The sequence below is a fragment of the Salvia splendens genome, chromosome 10, assembly GCF_004379255.2.
Source record: "Salvia splendens isolate huo1 chromosome 10, SspV2, whole genome shotgun sequence".
NCBI classification, from domain to species: domain Eukaryota; kingdom Viridiplantae; phylum Streptophyta; class Magnoliopsida; order Lamiales; family Lamiaceae; genus Salvia; species Salvia splendens.
In genome coordinates, this window is record NC_056041.1 from 16,768,868 (window position 1) to 16,787,129 (window position 18,262).

Genomic DNA, 18,262 nt, shown 5'->3' on the forward strand with positions numbered 1-18,262 from the left:
AAAAAGAGGAGGTGACGTGATGGGGAAATAAAAATAGAGGAAAGAGAGTGACTTGGGTGGCGACAAATTCAGAGAGGAGGAAGACGAATTCAGAGAAGTTTCGGCCATCATTCCGACGCTCCGTTTCCGAATCCCATTCCACTCAACAAGAGCACGCTTCCTACGGTTTTAATTGTTATTATTACCATGTGTTTAGGCTAAGCTCTCTATGTTGCTCCAAGTTGTAATCTAGGCTTTGTATGGATGTTTTTACACCAATGAACTCATATGTTTGTGTCCAACAATGTGCTTAATATTATTCACTATGTTTTTGGCTAATAATGTAGTGTTGTTATTTCCTATGCTATTGTCTCTTTAACATAGTTTAGGAATGTTTGATTGTTGGATTGCTATCAAATTAGAATTGTTCAGAGGATAATTTGATAGTGGATTAAGTAGGTGATCATAGTAGATGTCTATTTCTCCCGCGCTTCCGCAGGAGTGTATAGACATTGAAAATTAGTTCATGGAACAAGTGTTCAGCTGACTGTGAACTATACGTCGCAAACATGTTCAGTGCACGCGATTAGGTTGATGTTTTAATCCCTTCGTATGTTTCATTGTTAAAGGTGTAGAATAATACAAGCCTCGTGAGCAACTTGGAGTGACATCTTTCTCCATTTTCGTACCTTAGTTTGTAACTTTAGTTTATTAATTTTGTCAATTCTTGTTAAATAACCTACGTCTCCCTGTGGTTCGACACTCGAAGTACTACAATCGACTCTGTACTCTTGCAGATAGATTGTAATATTAGAGCTATTTTATTAAACTTGTGTGTTATTAATCCATTAATATAAAAGCTCGAAAATTACACATCAATAGTTGAAGCATCAAGGTGGAGTTTGTGGGTTTTTGATGGATCAACATCGAATCAGATCAAGCTGGAAGCTCAATCAAGCTCATTGAGCAACGTCGTTCAGTAGCCGTTGGATCGGCATTAGTTAGTGAACTTTTGATCTCGGCCGTTGATATCTAGTAGCCGTTAGATTAAAAAGTGTATAAAAGTAAAGTTTGTTGAGTTTAGTTTTAGCTCAGTTGTAACATTGATTTCACAATCTGGAATAAGAGTTTTTTACGTTTTTCTCAATTTCATCTTCTTCAAGATTCAAATCAACACTTAAATCCTAACAATTAGTTCATAAAAAAAATTGTACTGTTGGAATGTTATTCATCGATGAAATTTAAATTAAATTTGATTGTTGGAATGGTATTGAAACTCTAAACACAATTAAAATCAAATTAACTTATAAATTGTATGCTCCCTCCTTTGTTTTTCGATTTGGAATTGCTATCTAGATTTGTGATTCATCTTAAATAACCGGAGCCAATTTTTAATAAATAGAAATACAGATTAGGGCTTACACAGAAATTAGTGAAGGTTGGGACAAAAAAGTTGGCCTTTTCAAGATTAACCCAACCCTTTTCGTTTATTTAATTCAAGATTACACAAAAATCATAAAAAGTGGTCCTAAATCTCGTGTATCAATGAATATTTGGGAGTATAAAAATGAAATCTTTATAGAATTTAAAGCCTAGACCATGGATAAGGGACAGAAGATGAGTTACCTCAAAGTAATAAAAAAATTGCATGCCCTTTTATACTCTTTGAAAACAATGAAAACTCCCAAATTTCGATAGCTATTTTGATGTATTCAAAACATTTGTTTGGAATTTATAACACCAACAACGATTGTAAATCTGACACGCCTATCTTTGCCCCCCATTAATTTGATCACGCCCTATTTCGGACTTTATATCGAGCTCATTTTTCATCATTTAATTCAAAGCATGCTTGAATATGTTTTTATTCTATTTTATTTGATAATTCCTAGGGTGACTAATTCCCTTAATTTTATTTTGAATAAACATAAAAGAGTATTTGCATTTTATTTTAAAATACTACTAACCTAATGATTTTATTAAATACTCAAATAAAGATATGGAGTAATAATCTTATAGAGATGATAATTTTCTACTCCAATAAACATATGATAATCGTAAATACTCTATATTATATAGTTGTATTTCATATTTTACTAAATCACACTAATAAATGGATCAATTTTTATTTGAATCAAGGTTATGGCAAGGATTAGAATGGCACCACTCTTCTTTTTTTTTTTACTATATATATCTTGGGTGATAATCTTTGGTGCAATGTGTGAGCCTACTATGCAGCCGCCAATGAGGTAATTTCCCTTTGTTTATTGGTACTTGAGGCAAATATGATATTATGAGGGGCCATCTAAAATTCACCATTTTTCCAAACTACGAAAAATATATTTTAAAAGTTTTGAAAGAAAATCTATATTCACATTTCTACGAACCATGGTAACCGAAAATGTATTGCATTTTTAGTGGTGTGGAATCAAAGGAAAGTAAGAATAAATTAAAAATAAGAATGAAATGATATTTTTTTTCATTTTTATTCAATTCATCTTTCATTCAAATGTACTAAGTAAATAAATAAATAAATAAATAATGAAAATCACATTTTATTTCTCTATTTTATTTATCTATTTTATTTATCATACTAAGAAGGGTTTTTAAAACTTTTGGATAGTAGAGTATATATGTATACGTACTAAAGAAAACTACGCGCTGCTTTGATTTCCAATTAATTATGAGTATGTTGCTAAACTCAATTTAACTTTGAAAAGTCTAATTTTAAAGGATTAAGTTTTGCTCAACTTCCTTTATCGCCCGTCCCGTAGAAACAATACATGTCCATTTAGGGAAACTTTTTCTTCTTCTCTTTTACTTTATTAGTTATGGGTTCCACCATCTACTACACTATTTCAACTATTTTTTTCTTTTCTTTCTTTAACAATTACGCATTAAAATAAGTGTTATCTCCAAAGTTGATATTATGCACATTCAACAACCAATCAAAACTATAAAAATACGAGCTAATCAATTTCTTGTGTTAGTTTGTATCTCGGTCTGCTTTGTTGATGGTTGGTTGTGTCAAGTTTTGGCTTGTTTCAATCTTTGTTGTTGTGGCAGCTCTACTGCGGTCTCATTCTCGCATGAGCTTTGCTGATCTTAGCTTGTCTAGTCTTGGTTTTTGGTTGTGTTTTGAGACTTGATTGTCGGCTTTCTCTTTTGTTTGTTGCTACTCCTACGTTGTTTTACCTTTTATGGACAAACTTTTGACAGATCACGTCTCTTACGAGGTTCGAACAGTTAGTCTTATGCATAAAAAAGTCAATTACTTGCGAAATAGGGTAAATTGTTAGAAAATTATGTACTCCGTCCGTCCCACAATAGGAGTCACTCTTATTCTGGGAATGGATTTTAAGAAATATAAAGAATAGTGAGTTGGAAAAGTTAGTAGAATATAAGACCTACTTTTTATATTAGTTTTATAATAAAATGTGAATGAAGTTAGTTAGTGGAATGTGAGACCTACTTACCATTTATGGTAAAAATGAAGTGTGACTCTAATTGTGGGACGGACCAAAATGGCAACGTGGGACGGAGGGAGTACTATATTTTGTACAAAACTCGAGATGAGTATGTAAAATGTTTTATTCCAGATGTTTCTACATGGTGATTGCTCTATATGTTATCCATTCATCCTCCATTAGGAGTCCAATTTATTGGCAACGGGTCTTAAGAAATGTTAAGAAAAGTAGGTGGAAAAATGTTAGTGAAATATGAGTCTCATTTTGTATATATGGACTTATTACCATTTATACTAAAATGAATCGGAGCTCCTATTTATGGACGAACTAAAATGGAAAAACGGACTTTTATTCACGGACAGAGGGAGAGGGAGTAACTTGCTAATGAATATACAGCCTTCTTTCTACTTGGAGTGTAATATTTTTGGTAATGATGCGGATAGCTTATTTTATTGTCTTCCTATGAATTTTAACATGTAATGCAACTTTATACTGACGTCTATACTTCTTTTAGAGTTTATATCATAATTATTGCTAATTGTTGCTCTATTGAATTCGTTAGTCAAAGATAAATTGCATCTTCAAGAATTTTGATTTATTGGTGGTTCATTTCGTGCACATAGAAGGAATTTTGTTTTGGACTTTAATATATATCTTGATATGTTCCACTAGCTGGTTGGTTGTTGTATAATACAGTAGATTTTTTTTTGCGGCCTTGTGAGTAAGTTTTGAGAAAGTTTTGTATGAAACCATGTTAGTATATCACGAATCAAAATTAAAATTAAAATTAAAATACATAATCTTGATATTATATGACTAAAATCGATTTAAAATGGATATTTTTACCATATTTTATTTATTTGTTTTCCCCAATTACAATTATGTTAATCAAATGTACTAGTTTGAATATAATCTTGACCCGTACGACTCATGAATCATACACTCACATTTCACACCCGTGCTTTCGTGAATTTATTAAATTAACATAAATTTATAAATCTTGACAAGGTCTCAACAGAGTCCCTTGGTTTTTCAAAAATGTGTTCGTAGAAAGGAGAGATGGTTGGCATCTCCCCCGACAGGGACGGGAACAGCCTTCGGGCTTTACCTGTTACCACACATCCGGTTAAGGCTTACCACTTCGGTGGATCTTATAACCCCCCTCCCTTGGTTTTTCAAAATATAATTAACATTAATAAATACTCTCATCCCATTCGAATGAACTTACCACCACAAGTTACATGGCCTTATTCTAAATTTCTAATACTCTTTAATTTGCATATTAATGAAACTCAACGCTTTCTATATAAAATGAATAAGAAACTCAACATTTTAAAATCAAAAGAAATTATATAAAAATGAATGCCTTTTCAAGGAAACACGGCCAAACTTTTTGATCATCTACGCTGGGACAATGAAATACTAATACATGATAGAATATAACTTTAATTTGAAAAATGGTAATGGTTGTAGTAACTATAGATCGAGATTTGTGGTGATGATTTTAGGTGGGAAGAAGTGGGTTTAGGGTTTAGGCCAACTCAAGCAAATTGAGACAGCTAAGTTGGTTAGGCATAAAAGTGAGAACAACTAGGGATGTTGAGGCTCACATTTTAAATCACACTGCAAAAAAATAATGAGACAACTCAAGATGGATGTAATGATCCAAAAAGACTCCATTAAATATAGTCATATTCTCATTTGAGTTGCATAATTAAAGTATAAAGTTATGTTAGTGGAACCTTAATTCAAGTTATAGCAATGAAATTGGATCTGCGATCCAAAATAAGGTACTCCCTAAAGTGTAGGATATATATGAACTTATACATTATAAGAAAAAATGCTTGTAGTGAGTGAGTGAGTGACGATCATATTTTTGTCACTTAAAATAACATATAAATCATTCTTTCCCCATTCTCTCTTTTCTCATTTCATTTTTCTTTATTTCCAAAATGATAGTTTTCAAAAAAAAAATTGGAATAACAATATCCAATAGTACTAGTTAAGAAAAGAAAAATAAGACACCATATATTTACAGTAAGAAAAAATAGTGCATTGGTGCGCATAGACATAATCAAATTCGTTCTCGTGGTTGTTGAAATAATTATGAACGCATATTTTCACTCATGAAGCGTCACATATTCATTACCAAAATGTAAAAGCAAATGGATTTTGATAATGGTAAAAAAATAGTACTCTATGTAACTATATGCAATGGTGTAGTATGCATCCTTGATATCAAGTAAGCAAAGTATCGACCAACGAATAGATATAATTTTTGTTCCCAACTTTTTTGAACATTTTTCCCTAAAATGTATTTTAATTTTTAAAATACTCCTACTTTTGTGATATTTTGGAAATGTTCCGAAATTGAAAAATTGGCGATAGCCGATGGCTTAGAACGCGCCATGTGAACATTACGTGGAAATTCTTTCCTTCTAAGCATATGTTCCAAACTTTAGTATTTCAAACCTTAGTGTATTTGCTTAAAAAATAATCTCAATTAAATCAGTTTTTTTTATATTAAAATGACGATTTATACTTATCGACCAATTATTTATAGGATCACTGGCAATTTTTGTGAACTAAGGTAAAAATCCTTTGTGATAAAAAAAAGTAAAACTAATTTGGTGACGAACTCCCTAGATTAATTGTAGTAGTATACCATTGCATTAGAGTTTGAGTTCCCTAGCTAGCATACATACAATAGATAGTGTTGGGTAGTTGGACTCTCATGATCGGAATCCTTCTTGTCTCGCGTTAATAAATTGGTGATTCTGACTTCTCTATAAATGAAAGGATAACATTTTCCTCTTATAAGGTCTTTTAGGAGGTAAATGACTCGTTTCTAATATGCTTATGAAGCATACCAAGTCGATTATGTGTTTCTTTATTGCAAGTGTAGAAGTCCGATGAGCATTCCAATTCATACATTGTGGAAATATATTGAAACCCGTTCTTGTCTCGTATCGACAAATTACCCTGGCCTTTCAAAAGAGTTGTAACACATACATTATGGAATTAGATGTTATCACACATGACCTTACAAATTATGGAAATGTGAGATCATACATAATGGGATCGAATACATTAGATTAATTAATATGAAACGATGGATGTTGGAGAAAACAAACTCATTTCTACACTACCACGCCACTACTTTAATACTATTATAATCTCACATATTCTCCTATTTTCCATGTCGGAATACACGAACACATAATTTAATAGTCTACACAACAACTATGTAGATTTTAGGCCTCCCTAGCTACTAGCCCACAAGCCGAAAAGCGAATCGAAGCTAAGAAGAAGAGCTCAAAAAAGCTCTCTTTCTCCAAACAACCCACCCACACTCTCTCTATTGTCAAAGCAAACAGGATAAAAACAAAGCTGCTTTGGGGGCTGCAAGTGCAACCTTGCTTTCCTTTCTTTGCTACTCTCAAACCTGCAATTCTCTCCCTCCAAAAGCATTATACTATTCCTCTCTCTCTCTCTCTCTCTCTCTCTACAAAACCAAACCAAACCAAACCAACCAAACCAAACACATTCACAAACACATGCTCCTCCTCTTCCCCTCTAAAAAAAACAAGAAAGAATGATAAGCGGAGCAGACTTCTACCACGTGATGACGGCGGTGGTGCCGCTCTACGTGGCCATGATCCTCGCCTACGGCTCCGTGAAATGGTGGAAGATCTTCACCCCGGACCAGTGCTCCGGCATCAACCGCTTTGTCGCCCTCTTCGCCGTCCCCCTCCTCTCCTTCCACTTCATCGCCAGCAACGACCCCTACACCATGAACCTCCGCTTCATCGCCGCCGACACCCTCCAGAAACTCATCGTCCTCGCCCTCCTCGCCGTCTGGGCCAACGTCACCAAGCGCGGCTGCCTCGAGTGGACCATCACCCTCTTCTCCCTCTCCACCCTCCCCAACACCCTCGTCATGGGCATCCCTTTACTCAAGGGCATGTACGGCGACTTCTCCGGCTCCCTCATGGTCCAGATCGTCGTCCTCCAGTGCATCATCTGGTACACCCTCATGCTCTTCATGTTCGAGTACCGCGGCGCCAAGCTCCTCATCTCCGAGCAGTTCCCCCACACCGCCGCCTCCATCGTCTCCATCCACGTCGACTCCGACGTCATGTCCCTCGACGGCCGCCACCCGCTCGAGACCGAGGCCGAAATCAAACAAGACGGGAAACTCCACGTCACCGTCAGGAAATCCAACGCCTCCAGGTCCATGGGATTCTCCTCCAACACCCCGCGCCCCTCCAACCTCACCAACGCCGAGATCTACTCGCTCCAGTCCTCCCGGAACCCCACCCCGAGAGGCTCCAGCTTCAACCACACCGATTTCTACTCCATGATGGCAGGCGGGGCCCACCGCACCTCCAACTTCGGCCCCGGAGAAGCTCTCCCCTCGCGTGGCCCCACCCCCCGCCACTCCAATTTCGATGAGGAGACCGCTAATAATAATAATAATAACAAGCCTAGGTTCCACCACGGAGCTGCTGCGAATTACCCGGGGCCGAATCCCGGGATCGTTTCGCCGAAGGCGGCCGGGAAGAAGCAGAGGAGTGAGGAAGGGGGGAAGGATCTGCACATGTTTGTGTGGAGCTCCAGCGCTTCTCCGGTGTCGGATGTTTTCGGCGGCCATGATTATAATTCGTTGGACCAGAATGGGAAGGATCATGTTAGGGTTACTGTTTCTCCGACGAAAGGTGATTAATTGATTGATTAAATGTGTTTTTATTTTTTATAATGAGGCATTATTTGAAAATTTGAATGTTGGTTGATTATATAGTGGAAAGGGAGAATGAAGAGGATTATGTGGAGAGAGATGATTTCAGCTTTGGGAAGGAGAGAGAGAATGGGGAAGAGAACAAAGTGAAAGTGATGCCTCCAACAAGTGTGATGACAAGGCTCATCTTGATCATGGTTTGGAGGAAGCTCATCAGAAATCCCAACACTTACTCTAGCTTGATTGGCTTAACATGGTCTCTAGTTTCATTTAGGTAATTTTATTTTTTTTACTATTTTTCTAATTTTTTTTGGGTTTTATTATGGGTTGATTCTTATTAAATCTTTACCTTTTATAGGTGGAATGTGGAAATGCCTGCAATTATAGCCAAGTCCATATCCATACTGTCAGATGCAGGCCTTGGAATGGCCATGTTCAGTCTAGGTGATTACCTCTCTCTTTAATTAATTGCATTTATTATTACGTCTAATTACCAATCTAATGAAAGTAATCTTATGAGACTGTGGAAAGGGAAAAGCAAGAAAGCATGCTGAAAAGGCAAAGGTAGACAAGAGTGTGGGTGGGCATGGCATGGTGATGATGACATGTCTGCCTCTTTAATTGTGGCATGCCAATAAATAAAGTGCTTAATTAAGTTAAATTAAATAAAAAGAGAAATTAATTGAAGTGTGGGGGTTACGGTGCAGGTCTGTTCATGGCATTGCAGCCGAGGATCATAGCATGTGGGAATTCGGTGGCCTCCTTTGCAATGGCTGTGAGATTCCTTACAGGACCAGCTGTCATGGCTGCCGCTTCCATCGCCGTTGGCCTCCGCGGTGTTCTCTTGCGCGTCGCCATTGTCCAGGTCCATTCTTTTTCTATCATACTTTATTAATTTTGTATTAAAACATCTTTCGTCCATCAATGATAGTATTTAGGTAGCATGATGGTTAAACAAATTAAGTTGTTGAGTGAGTAGTAAATAAGATTAATGGGGGAATTGGTGAGTGATTAATGAGGGAATTGGTGAGTGATTAATGAGGGGAAGACAAATCTAAGACAATATTTTATGTTTATTTAATTAACAGGTAGAGAATAATAATTTTTGTAATTTGGTGACAGTCCATGTATATTATGAGATTTATGGTCCCCCATACTTAAATTAAGTGAAGTGAACTCCTTTTTGAAGAATCTCACTAAAATACTCCAACACATGACAGACACACGTGAATCTATCTTTTTTAATAAACAAAAGGAGAAAGCAGAAAATGGGATTATTATTATTTTATTAAATATATTCTTGAAATGGACGTTCAATAAGTTCAAATGCAACAGGACAATGTGAGAGTGAAGGAAAATATATTAGTAATATGCTTGCTATTACATTTACAAAAAGTATTTAAAATAGTATTATATTTGTGTGTTATTTTTGGAATGCAGGCTGCTCTACCTCAAGGAATTGTCCCCTTTGTTTTTGCCAAGGAGTATAATGTACACCCTGACATTCTCAGCACGGGGTAACCATATCTCCACCCTTCAATATATGTTTTTCACACACAACACACATTTACATGCATAGGATTCTTAGGAAAATATTTTTCTTAATTTAACATTCCATAATAATTAAGTGGCATTTTGTGTATTGAGTTGTATAGTAGTAGTACTTACTAATTTGTGTTTGAATGTGGCAGGGTGATATTTGGAATGTTAATTGCGTTGCCAATAACATTGGTGTACTACATTTTGTTGGGGCTATGAAGTGGGAAGAAAGAGTAGTGTATTTAACATCAAGTATTTGGACAAGGAGACATCTTTGTGAGGCAGCCACAAAAAGGGAGGGAGGGCCATGGATCCATTAGATTGATTTCTGTTTTTCCTAGTGAAAAAAGGTGTAAAGTTATGTCTGTAGCTCATCTTTCAGGAAAAAAAAAGATGATGGTTTAATTAATTAGTTTTTCTAATATATTTATTCTCTCCGTTTTCTATTTCCATATTAAACCAACTACTTAATACATGTAAAATGAAAAAGAAAATCAGTTTGGTGTTTTCTTCGGCTCACTTCAAAATTTCGGAGCATATAATTACTCCGAAATATTTGGTTGGTATTATAGTATTACAATTAAGAAATGTATAATTACTGGAAACAATATTCTTATAAGCATGAGATAATTTAATCATTCCTTCTATCCCTTGCAGGAGCAACTAGCAACTATATCTTGTGGGAAAACTACTTTAGAATTAGAGGTGCTTATTATTAATACTTCATCCTAATTTTATTATATTTTATCATGTTGTTGATCACGTAACAATAATATTATAGTTGCCACTTATCTTAAAGGTATTGTGTTATTTAAGCACAGTCGACTTAGATTGTTTGTTAAGTAGATCATAATTTTTATCCCTTTTTTCTTGGTTGAAAATTTGATTGTAATATTTAATGAATTTGTTACCGTTTCCTGCCTAAAATTCTTATTAATTTTTTTAACACTTATAAACATTTCATTTTATGTCACTTTCATGCGTAACGTTGTTCGCCAATTCGCGATCACACGCCCATGTCAAACTCCAACATGGTTTAATTAGAGAAATCCAAGCAAGCTTTGGTCCTCTCAATAAATGATTAACATTTAGTCATTTTTTCACTATTTAAATTATATATTAAAAAAAATAATATATCTATTTTTGAGTTTCGTCTTCTCTCCATCAAATCAGTTTTTCAGCTTTGAATTTTAAAAATTATATACTCGTGTCTAAATTTCAATTGATTAATAATATACATTTAAACAATAGTAAATACTCCTATCATTAACGAATAAAAAAATGAGATATGAGTACTGTAAAATAGTGCAAGCGAACAATTTGAAGGATGAATAAGTGACACAGGGCAGCGTACTTAGTTCCGAAGGGGCAGAATTGCAAAGAATAAGTGGCACGAATAAATTCATAATATATATTTGATCAACTTATAGAAGAAAAATAAAGGCTATAAAATAATGCATACTGTTCATCAGATTTATTATTGCTGGAAAAGCTGCAGTGTCAATATTGCTAATGTAGGCAAAAGCACAAATTGTACAGTCTGTAGTATTATAGTTACCGATTGCGTGAGATACATGGAATTGGAAGATATATACGTTAGCTGAAATTAATTGAATCAATTATTTAATTGAAATATATATATATATATATATATATATATATATATATATATATATATATATATATATATATATATATATATATATATATATCAATCGTGTTAGTTATGACGAATTCACTTGAACGTATCTCTACTTCAATTATCAGGAAATGGAAGAAGAGGACTAAAAGGGTCTATCGAAAAAATCACTGAAAACTAAATTCAAAACACTATCAGATAAAGTAGATTCCTGTTGATGATAGTTATTATGAATAAATCCATTAGTTCCAAAAATTCTCTGATAGATTGTTTCCAACATAATTTGCTGTCGCTGATGGTAACCCAAATTCTATTTTCTCTTTTGTATTTCTACAAGATAAAAAGAGGTATATCTGACTTCTTTTATTTGTACATTTCAATCTTCTATTTCTATATATATTTTCTTGGAATTTAATTTGATGGTGCGCACATTTTCTGTATCTTATTTTGTCTTCTCGAACTCGTTTGAAAAAGAAATAAATCATATACAACCTGTTTTTTTTTCTAGGATTTTGGGGTGGAATTGTGATTGGTTTATGCCTGCAAACTGGGCTATTATTGTAGATGGAATGGATTGCAATTTGCAAACTGGACAAAGAGATGAGGATAAATGCACATGTTACATGTAATTGGATTTCCAAATAATACTTTGGTGAATTTATAGATGTACTTTGAAGAGTGGGTGTTGTCGAAACATGTTTTAGGTTATTCCAAAACACTAGATACTTGTGATACCATTCACTAATGAAAGCCTAAAGAGTTTATGTATGGCGATTACACTCTTCAATTAGCTATACTTCTATAATTCTTTATGTATGTTCATTACTTCAAATTGAAAATTTGACTCTGGTATATGATAAATTAAACACCTAACATACAAATTCAAAATTTAAATTGAAGAATGATTAAATAATTATCTAATTAAATGATTTGGGTGCACAATGATTCATCTATCACACATATCTAATAATGCAAATAAAAATAATTATCAAATTAAATTATTTTACAATTGTATCAAATATCTTGTCATTTAAGCCAAAAGCCTCCACTAGGTAATACCAAAATCATGATACATGAGTATTCTGATAAAGGGATTAATTTTTTCTAGCTCTGATAAATGTTGGGCCACTCAATCTTCATAATTCAATCATCGATACACTTGAGTCAGTTTAAACACTGATATAATTTAGGCCTTATGCATGGTATTTATTAGTATTGTTACAAAAATAGATTTTAATCAACAACTTGTCTTCGTCTTTAATTTTTTTTGTCTGCCGATGAATTAAGTGGGATACTCTTAATCGGTTAATCCTAATTCCTAATGTACGTAAAAGTAAGAAAAATTATCAAAACCAATATTAATGCTAAAAAGATATTTAAAAAGCTCCTAGACGATGCCGTCTTAGCCAAATATTATTGTGCCTATTAAGAATACCCCCTACGTCCATCGAAAATGACCACATTTTTTATTGACATGAAATTTTAGGTAAGTTGTTGATTTATTAAAGTAGAGCAAAAAATTAGTTGAATATTTAATAAAAAATATATATAATTTCTCTGTTCCACTTTAGCAGTCTTGGTTTACCATTTTTTGGTGTCCCACTTTAGGAATATTGGTTGGAATATTTCATAAATGGTAATAGGCCTCATATTCCGCTAACATTTTTCCACTCACATTTTATTATAAAACTAAGAGCATCCACAACCGTGCTCTTGCCAGCGGCACGGTTGTGGGCCCGGGCGGTACTATTCATGTCTGCTCTCTGGCAAGAGCACAACACCCACAACTGTGCTCTTCCGCAAGGACGAGCACAATTAATTTAAAATTCAATTAAACAATAACATTTCCATAATACTAAAATTCATTAAAAAACCACAATAAATATTACAAATTACAAATAAAATAAAAAAGACATAATTAAAATCATAAAAATTAAAAATTACATAATTAAAATACTAAAAATTAAAAATTACATAATTAAACTCCTAAAAATTAAAAATTACATAATTAAAATCCTAAAAATTGAGATTGAGAGAGTTGTTTAGTATAGTGTCATTTTTTGTGTTTGAAATGAGAGTATTTATAGATGAAAGTATGAATTTTGGGGTTAAAATAATGAAAAAAATAAATTAAAAGTGTGGAAAAATGGATATATTTTATTAGGAAGTGAGACAAAAATTTTTTTAATTAATTTTGAATTTTTCAGATTTTTTCAATTTTTTTAAAAAAATAAATAAAAAAATGATAAATCAACGGGCCAATCGGAAGCTGCCACGTCGACGCGCTGTGCTCTTGCCGCTGGCACGGACGTGCTCTATGCATAGAGCAGCGCCCTGCCAGCGGCAAGAGCGCAATGGTGGCGGAGCGCGTCCTTGCCAGCGGCAAGGACGGACGGTGAGCTGCTGCTCACCGTTGGGAATGCTCTAATACTCCTACTTCATACAATATAAAAGTAGTACTCATATTTAACTATTTTTTTCACAAATTTTCCTTTACATCTCTTAAAACTCGTGTTGAACTCAAATTGAACTCCTAAAATGGGATGGAGGGTGTAGTATATTTTATATAAAAAAAGAAAAGAGAATAATTTAGTAGAGATAAACTAAAAAAGAAATTTAAATGTTTTGAATTGGGTTCACGGTATGATCAATTGCAATTTGCAGACTTGCAGGTCTATTATGTTTCCATCAATCTTAATCGATCAACAATTCAAATTATTAAAAAGAATAAAAGAGTGAAATCGAGAGATAAAATAGTTAATTGGGGTTCATTCAGTTTGAAAGATTACATATGTCTCATAATTGAATATGTATTATATTTGGTTCATGCGATTGAATCTCACAACTTAATCATAGATGAATAATTACATGATAATGATTCGTAATCTTTTTCCTCCAACTAAAATAATTACAAATTAATCCTAAATGAATATTCATATAATAAAATTAAAATACAAGAGATTTATCATAAAGTAAGTAAGATTTAACATTTGTTTGACGCCGACCAAAATTTGAACTAATTTTGTTACTCCATAAAAGAGTATAATATTTTTATATTTAACGTCAAATGAAGGTCAATTTAAAAGAGTGGTGTTATTATATTTAATTAACGTCAATCAAAATATAGGAGTATGTCAAAATATGAATTGAGAGTTTACCAAACATAAAACACCCAAACATCACTCACTCTTGTCCAAATCAGAGCAGATGAGGTCCAATCCTAGTAATATGCAATGCAGATGCAGTAGTATATCGTCACCTCTCCTCTCTATTTGTATGTACAAATGAGGGTATGTGTGTGTGTGTTGTCGCCCACTAAAGTGTGTTGGGTCGGCCAATGGGCAGACAATGCTTAGTGGGATTCATCTCTTGGCTTCGTCTTTTTGCCTGCTTTCTTCCCTTATTACTCCCCACATCTCTATAATTAAACCATTAAATTTTAACATATATTCTCCTCATTCTTTTCTCTCATTTTCCTCACTTAGAGCATCTCCTATGGCGCCCCTCCGGTAGGACGTCCGGTCGGACACCGGGAAGGGCGACGGGACGTCCGCCGTTGGGAGGTCGGAGGTCGGATACGGACGTCCCGTGAGGACGTCGGGTGTCCTCGGACGTCCCGGCGACGGGCGGGCGGACGTCCGCCACTGTGGCTTCAACTCGGACGTCCGGTCGGACGTCCCGTTTTTATTATTATTTTTTTTTGTTTTGAAACTCTATATATACGGCTCGTTGAATTTTATTTCATTCGCATCATGTATGTTTTGTCCGATAAAGTTGTTAATTTTTCCCGTTCGTATTCTCGGTCAAATTTTATTTCCGTAAACGTAAATTGTTTTATTTGTGAATTTATGATTTTTTTTATTGCGGGATGTCCTAGTGGGAAGGGCGATGGGAAGGGCGGATATGCATGGGATGTCCTAGTGATGTGGCAGTGGGGTGGGATGTCCTAGTGACGTGGCAGGAGGTGTTTTTGGGATGTCCTAGTGGATGTCCGAGTGGGATGTCCGCCCACTGGAGATGCTCTTACCATGGAAAAAAAAGCCCTACTAATATTCTGAAGCATATTACATACTATATGACTTTAAAATTGAATAATAAATATACAAGTCGGAGTATGCATTTATGTATTGCACCCTCAAGCCTAAACCATATGATAATTACTATTTTTGGAGTTCATAAAAAATATCTCAATCTCACATCAAACTCTAGTATTTGCCGTGAAACTCTAACTCTGAGTCTTTGTACTAAAAATATACTCCCTCTGCCGATAAGAATATGCACTTTGGATTGGGCATGAGTTTTAATGCACAATTGATAAAGTAAGAGAAAAAAAAATAATTAAAGTATTATTCAGAGAAAGAGTTTCCAAAATTGAAAAGTGTTGAGTACAAATTCATCCCACATCGGATGAGTGAGGTAAGTTGGAAAGTGTATATAATTCATGTCAAACCCCAATTAATTTAAGGCATTTTGGGAGTGAACCACAAACAAATCCGTGCAAGCTTGACTCAAAACGGACCGTATCAAACTAATATTACCGTCGACGATTCTAACAAAAATTGCATATTTTTATAACGATTTTATACATTGAAACGAATAACGATCAAACGTTGTATTCTATTTGACATTATATCACTGGATGAAAGTGTTGTAGTCTTTTATGTGTGGAAAATTAAGGTTAGACGGAATATATTTTCGAAATGGTCAAAAGTCACCCATGAAATGATTTGTAAGTAGAGCAACATGTTTTTGGTTGTAGTGCACTGTCTAATTAACGCATACTTCTGCTGTGTCAGAAATCCACATATAATCTCTTTTTTCTCTTCTTTAATTAATTTATAGTACAATTATACTAGAATAAAATTTTATCAAGAATTTCAAATTGAATCAGTTGTTATCTTAAGTAAGTACTCCTATATAAGAACATAAAAGTCATAAAAATGAGATAAAAGAAAAAGACAATTGAAGGGTCACTAATTTGGGATCATTATATATCATTATCGAACTCACGCTAATTCTTAATCGACAGAATTTGTTATGATTGCGAATTAGTGTACCGTTTGGTCAAATTGCATGCAATATTCCATGACTACAGCATCTATTTCATTTTTACAATTACACATAATGTATCGATTAACTTACTAAAATAGAGAAATATATATACTAGTAACAATAAGATAAACAAATCATATTCCACCATAAAAATAGAAATTTTACCATTTTAAATTATAGATTCAAGTTAATTTATCCAAAAAGATCAATGTAAATCAATTAACCAACATGTAAATTAAAGTAATAGTAAAAAAATAAAAATAAATTAAAAATACAAATAGACATGCGGACTAGATATTACGTAATAGTTGAAAACAAATGAATCATAGCGTGAGTGTGAGGGTGCTGGTGGCCAAGGCTGTTGGGCGTTTGTCATTTTGTGCATTTGAAATTAAAGAATATTGAAGAATCTTCTTATTCTAACTCAATACTATGATTGATTCTCCTAAATCATTTACCGAAAATTACAAAATGTGTAATGAAAGTGATAGCAAGTGCTTGCTTACTTGAGAACTGAGAACTACACTCTATCCATGAAAACGCTCTATTTTTTAAACTTGTTGAAATTAAACATAAAAATGTAATTAGTGAATTTAGTATTTTTCCAGCATATATATATAGATGTGTGATATGTGTTCTATTTTTCACTAATGATATTTTTTATTTATATCTTTTTCTTTTACTAATTTTACATTAAAACTCATACCGTCTACTCCCAAAACAATTTTTTATGGACAAAAGAAAATATAATTTTGATTGACTGATAAAATATACAATTAGTCTGAATTCTGATACATTAGTTGGGTCTAAACTACACGTTCGTATACAAGATTTAAAAGTGGACTATTTTTTTTAATCCGCAAATCCGGTCGAGCAGGATTAGTCGGATTCCGCCAAAGACGGATTCGGTACACCTGTGGTCAAACCAAAAAAAGTGGACTATTTTTATAGACAACTTCAAGAGAAAATTGGCCTTTTTAAAAATTAACCCTAATTACTAATTTCAGAATTAGATAATAGAAATGTTAATTATGTTGGACCAACCTATTTCAACCCGCTTATATTCAATGTGGACAGCCTTAGGATTGGCCCAATAAAATATGTGGGCTCATTTGGCTGAGTCAACTCGGCGTAGGATTAGACTGAAAGGGCAACTGAAATAATTAAAATGGAAATTGGTCCCTAAAATCATAAACTTTGCTTAAAATTTGATATTTCCCACAAACTTTAAAATTGGTATATAATATCACAAACTTTGCACTTTGTTTGGTATTTCTCACAGTATGTACTATATTTGACTAACTTACAAGTCATTTTTATCATACTTGACACAATTAAATCAACGTGACTTTCAACGTGACTTTTTATCCTACATGCTATGAACTTAAAAGTGGTTTAAAATATCATAAAACGTATCACGGTTGCCTACGTAAAATAAGATTTTGATGAAAATATCTTATTTGGGTGAGTTTGGGAAATACCAAACAAAATGCAAAGTTTGTGATATAATAGACCAATTTTAAAGTTCATGGGAAATACCAAATTTTGGGTAAAGTTCACAGTTTTAGAGACCAATATCCCTAATTAAAAAAATTAAAGGGTAAATAAATAATTACGTATGCGTGAATGTTATATATAGTGCTCCTCAACGAATATGATGCATTTATCATGCCTTTATTTAGTACTACATTTACTTACACGATGAGTTATATTGCAATAATGATCGGAAAACATTACACAGATAATTAAGTACTCTCTCTCTCCGTATGTGAATAAGAGTTCCGTTTTTCTATTTTAGTCCGTTCGTGAATATGAGTCTCGTTTCACTTTTACTATAAATGGTAATAG

The 18,262-nt window shown here is 33.8% G+C and overlaps 1 protein-coding gene and 1 non-coding gene across 2 annotated transcripts; both read left to right on the top strand.

Moving 5' to 3' along the window:
• The first annotated feature begins 4,486 nt into the window (after positions 1 to 4,486).
• Positions 4,487 to 4,615, top strand: LOC121753422. Its single transcript, XR_006040402.1, has one exon. It is a non-coding gene; the product is annotated as a U6atac minor spliceosomal RNA (small nuclear RNA).
• Positions 4,616 to 6,604: 1,989 nt separating this feature from the next.
• Positions 6,605 to 10,153, top strand: LOC121750124 (auxin efflux carrier component 1-like). Its single transcript, XM_042144586.1, has 6 exons — positions 6,605 to 8,164; positions 8,248 to 8,458; positions 8,543 to 8,628; positions 8,892 to 9,049; positions 9,625 to 9,701; positions 9,876 to 10,153. The coding sequence occupies exons 1-6, from the start codon at positions 7,042 to 7,044 to the stop codon at positions 9,940 to 9,942; spliced, it is 1,722 nt and encodes a 573-aa protein (XP_042000520.1). The 5' UTR covers positions 6,605 to 7,041; the 3' UTR covers positions 9,943 to 10,153.
• Positions 10,154 to 18,262: the final 8,109 nt, after the last annotated feature.

What these genes read in the sequence shown, in the direction of transcription:
- LOC121750124 (XM_042144586.1), top strand. Translation starts at nt 7,042, where the DNA reads ATGATAAGCGGAGCAGACTTCTACCACGTGATGACGGCGGTGGTGCCG. An exon ending in TACTGTTTCTCCGACGAAAG is followed by an intron (nt 8,165 to 8,247) that starts GTGATTAATTGA and finishes TTGATTATATAG; the next exon opens with TGGAAAGGGAGAATGAAGAG. An exon ending in CCTGACATTCTCAGCACGGG is followed by an intron (nt 9,702 to 9,875) that starts GTAACCATATCT and finishes TGAATGTGGCAG; the next exon opens with GGTGATATTTGGAATGTTAA.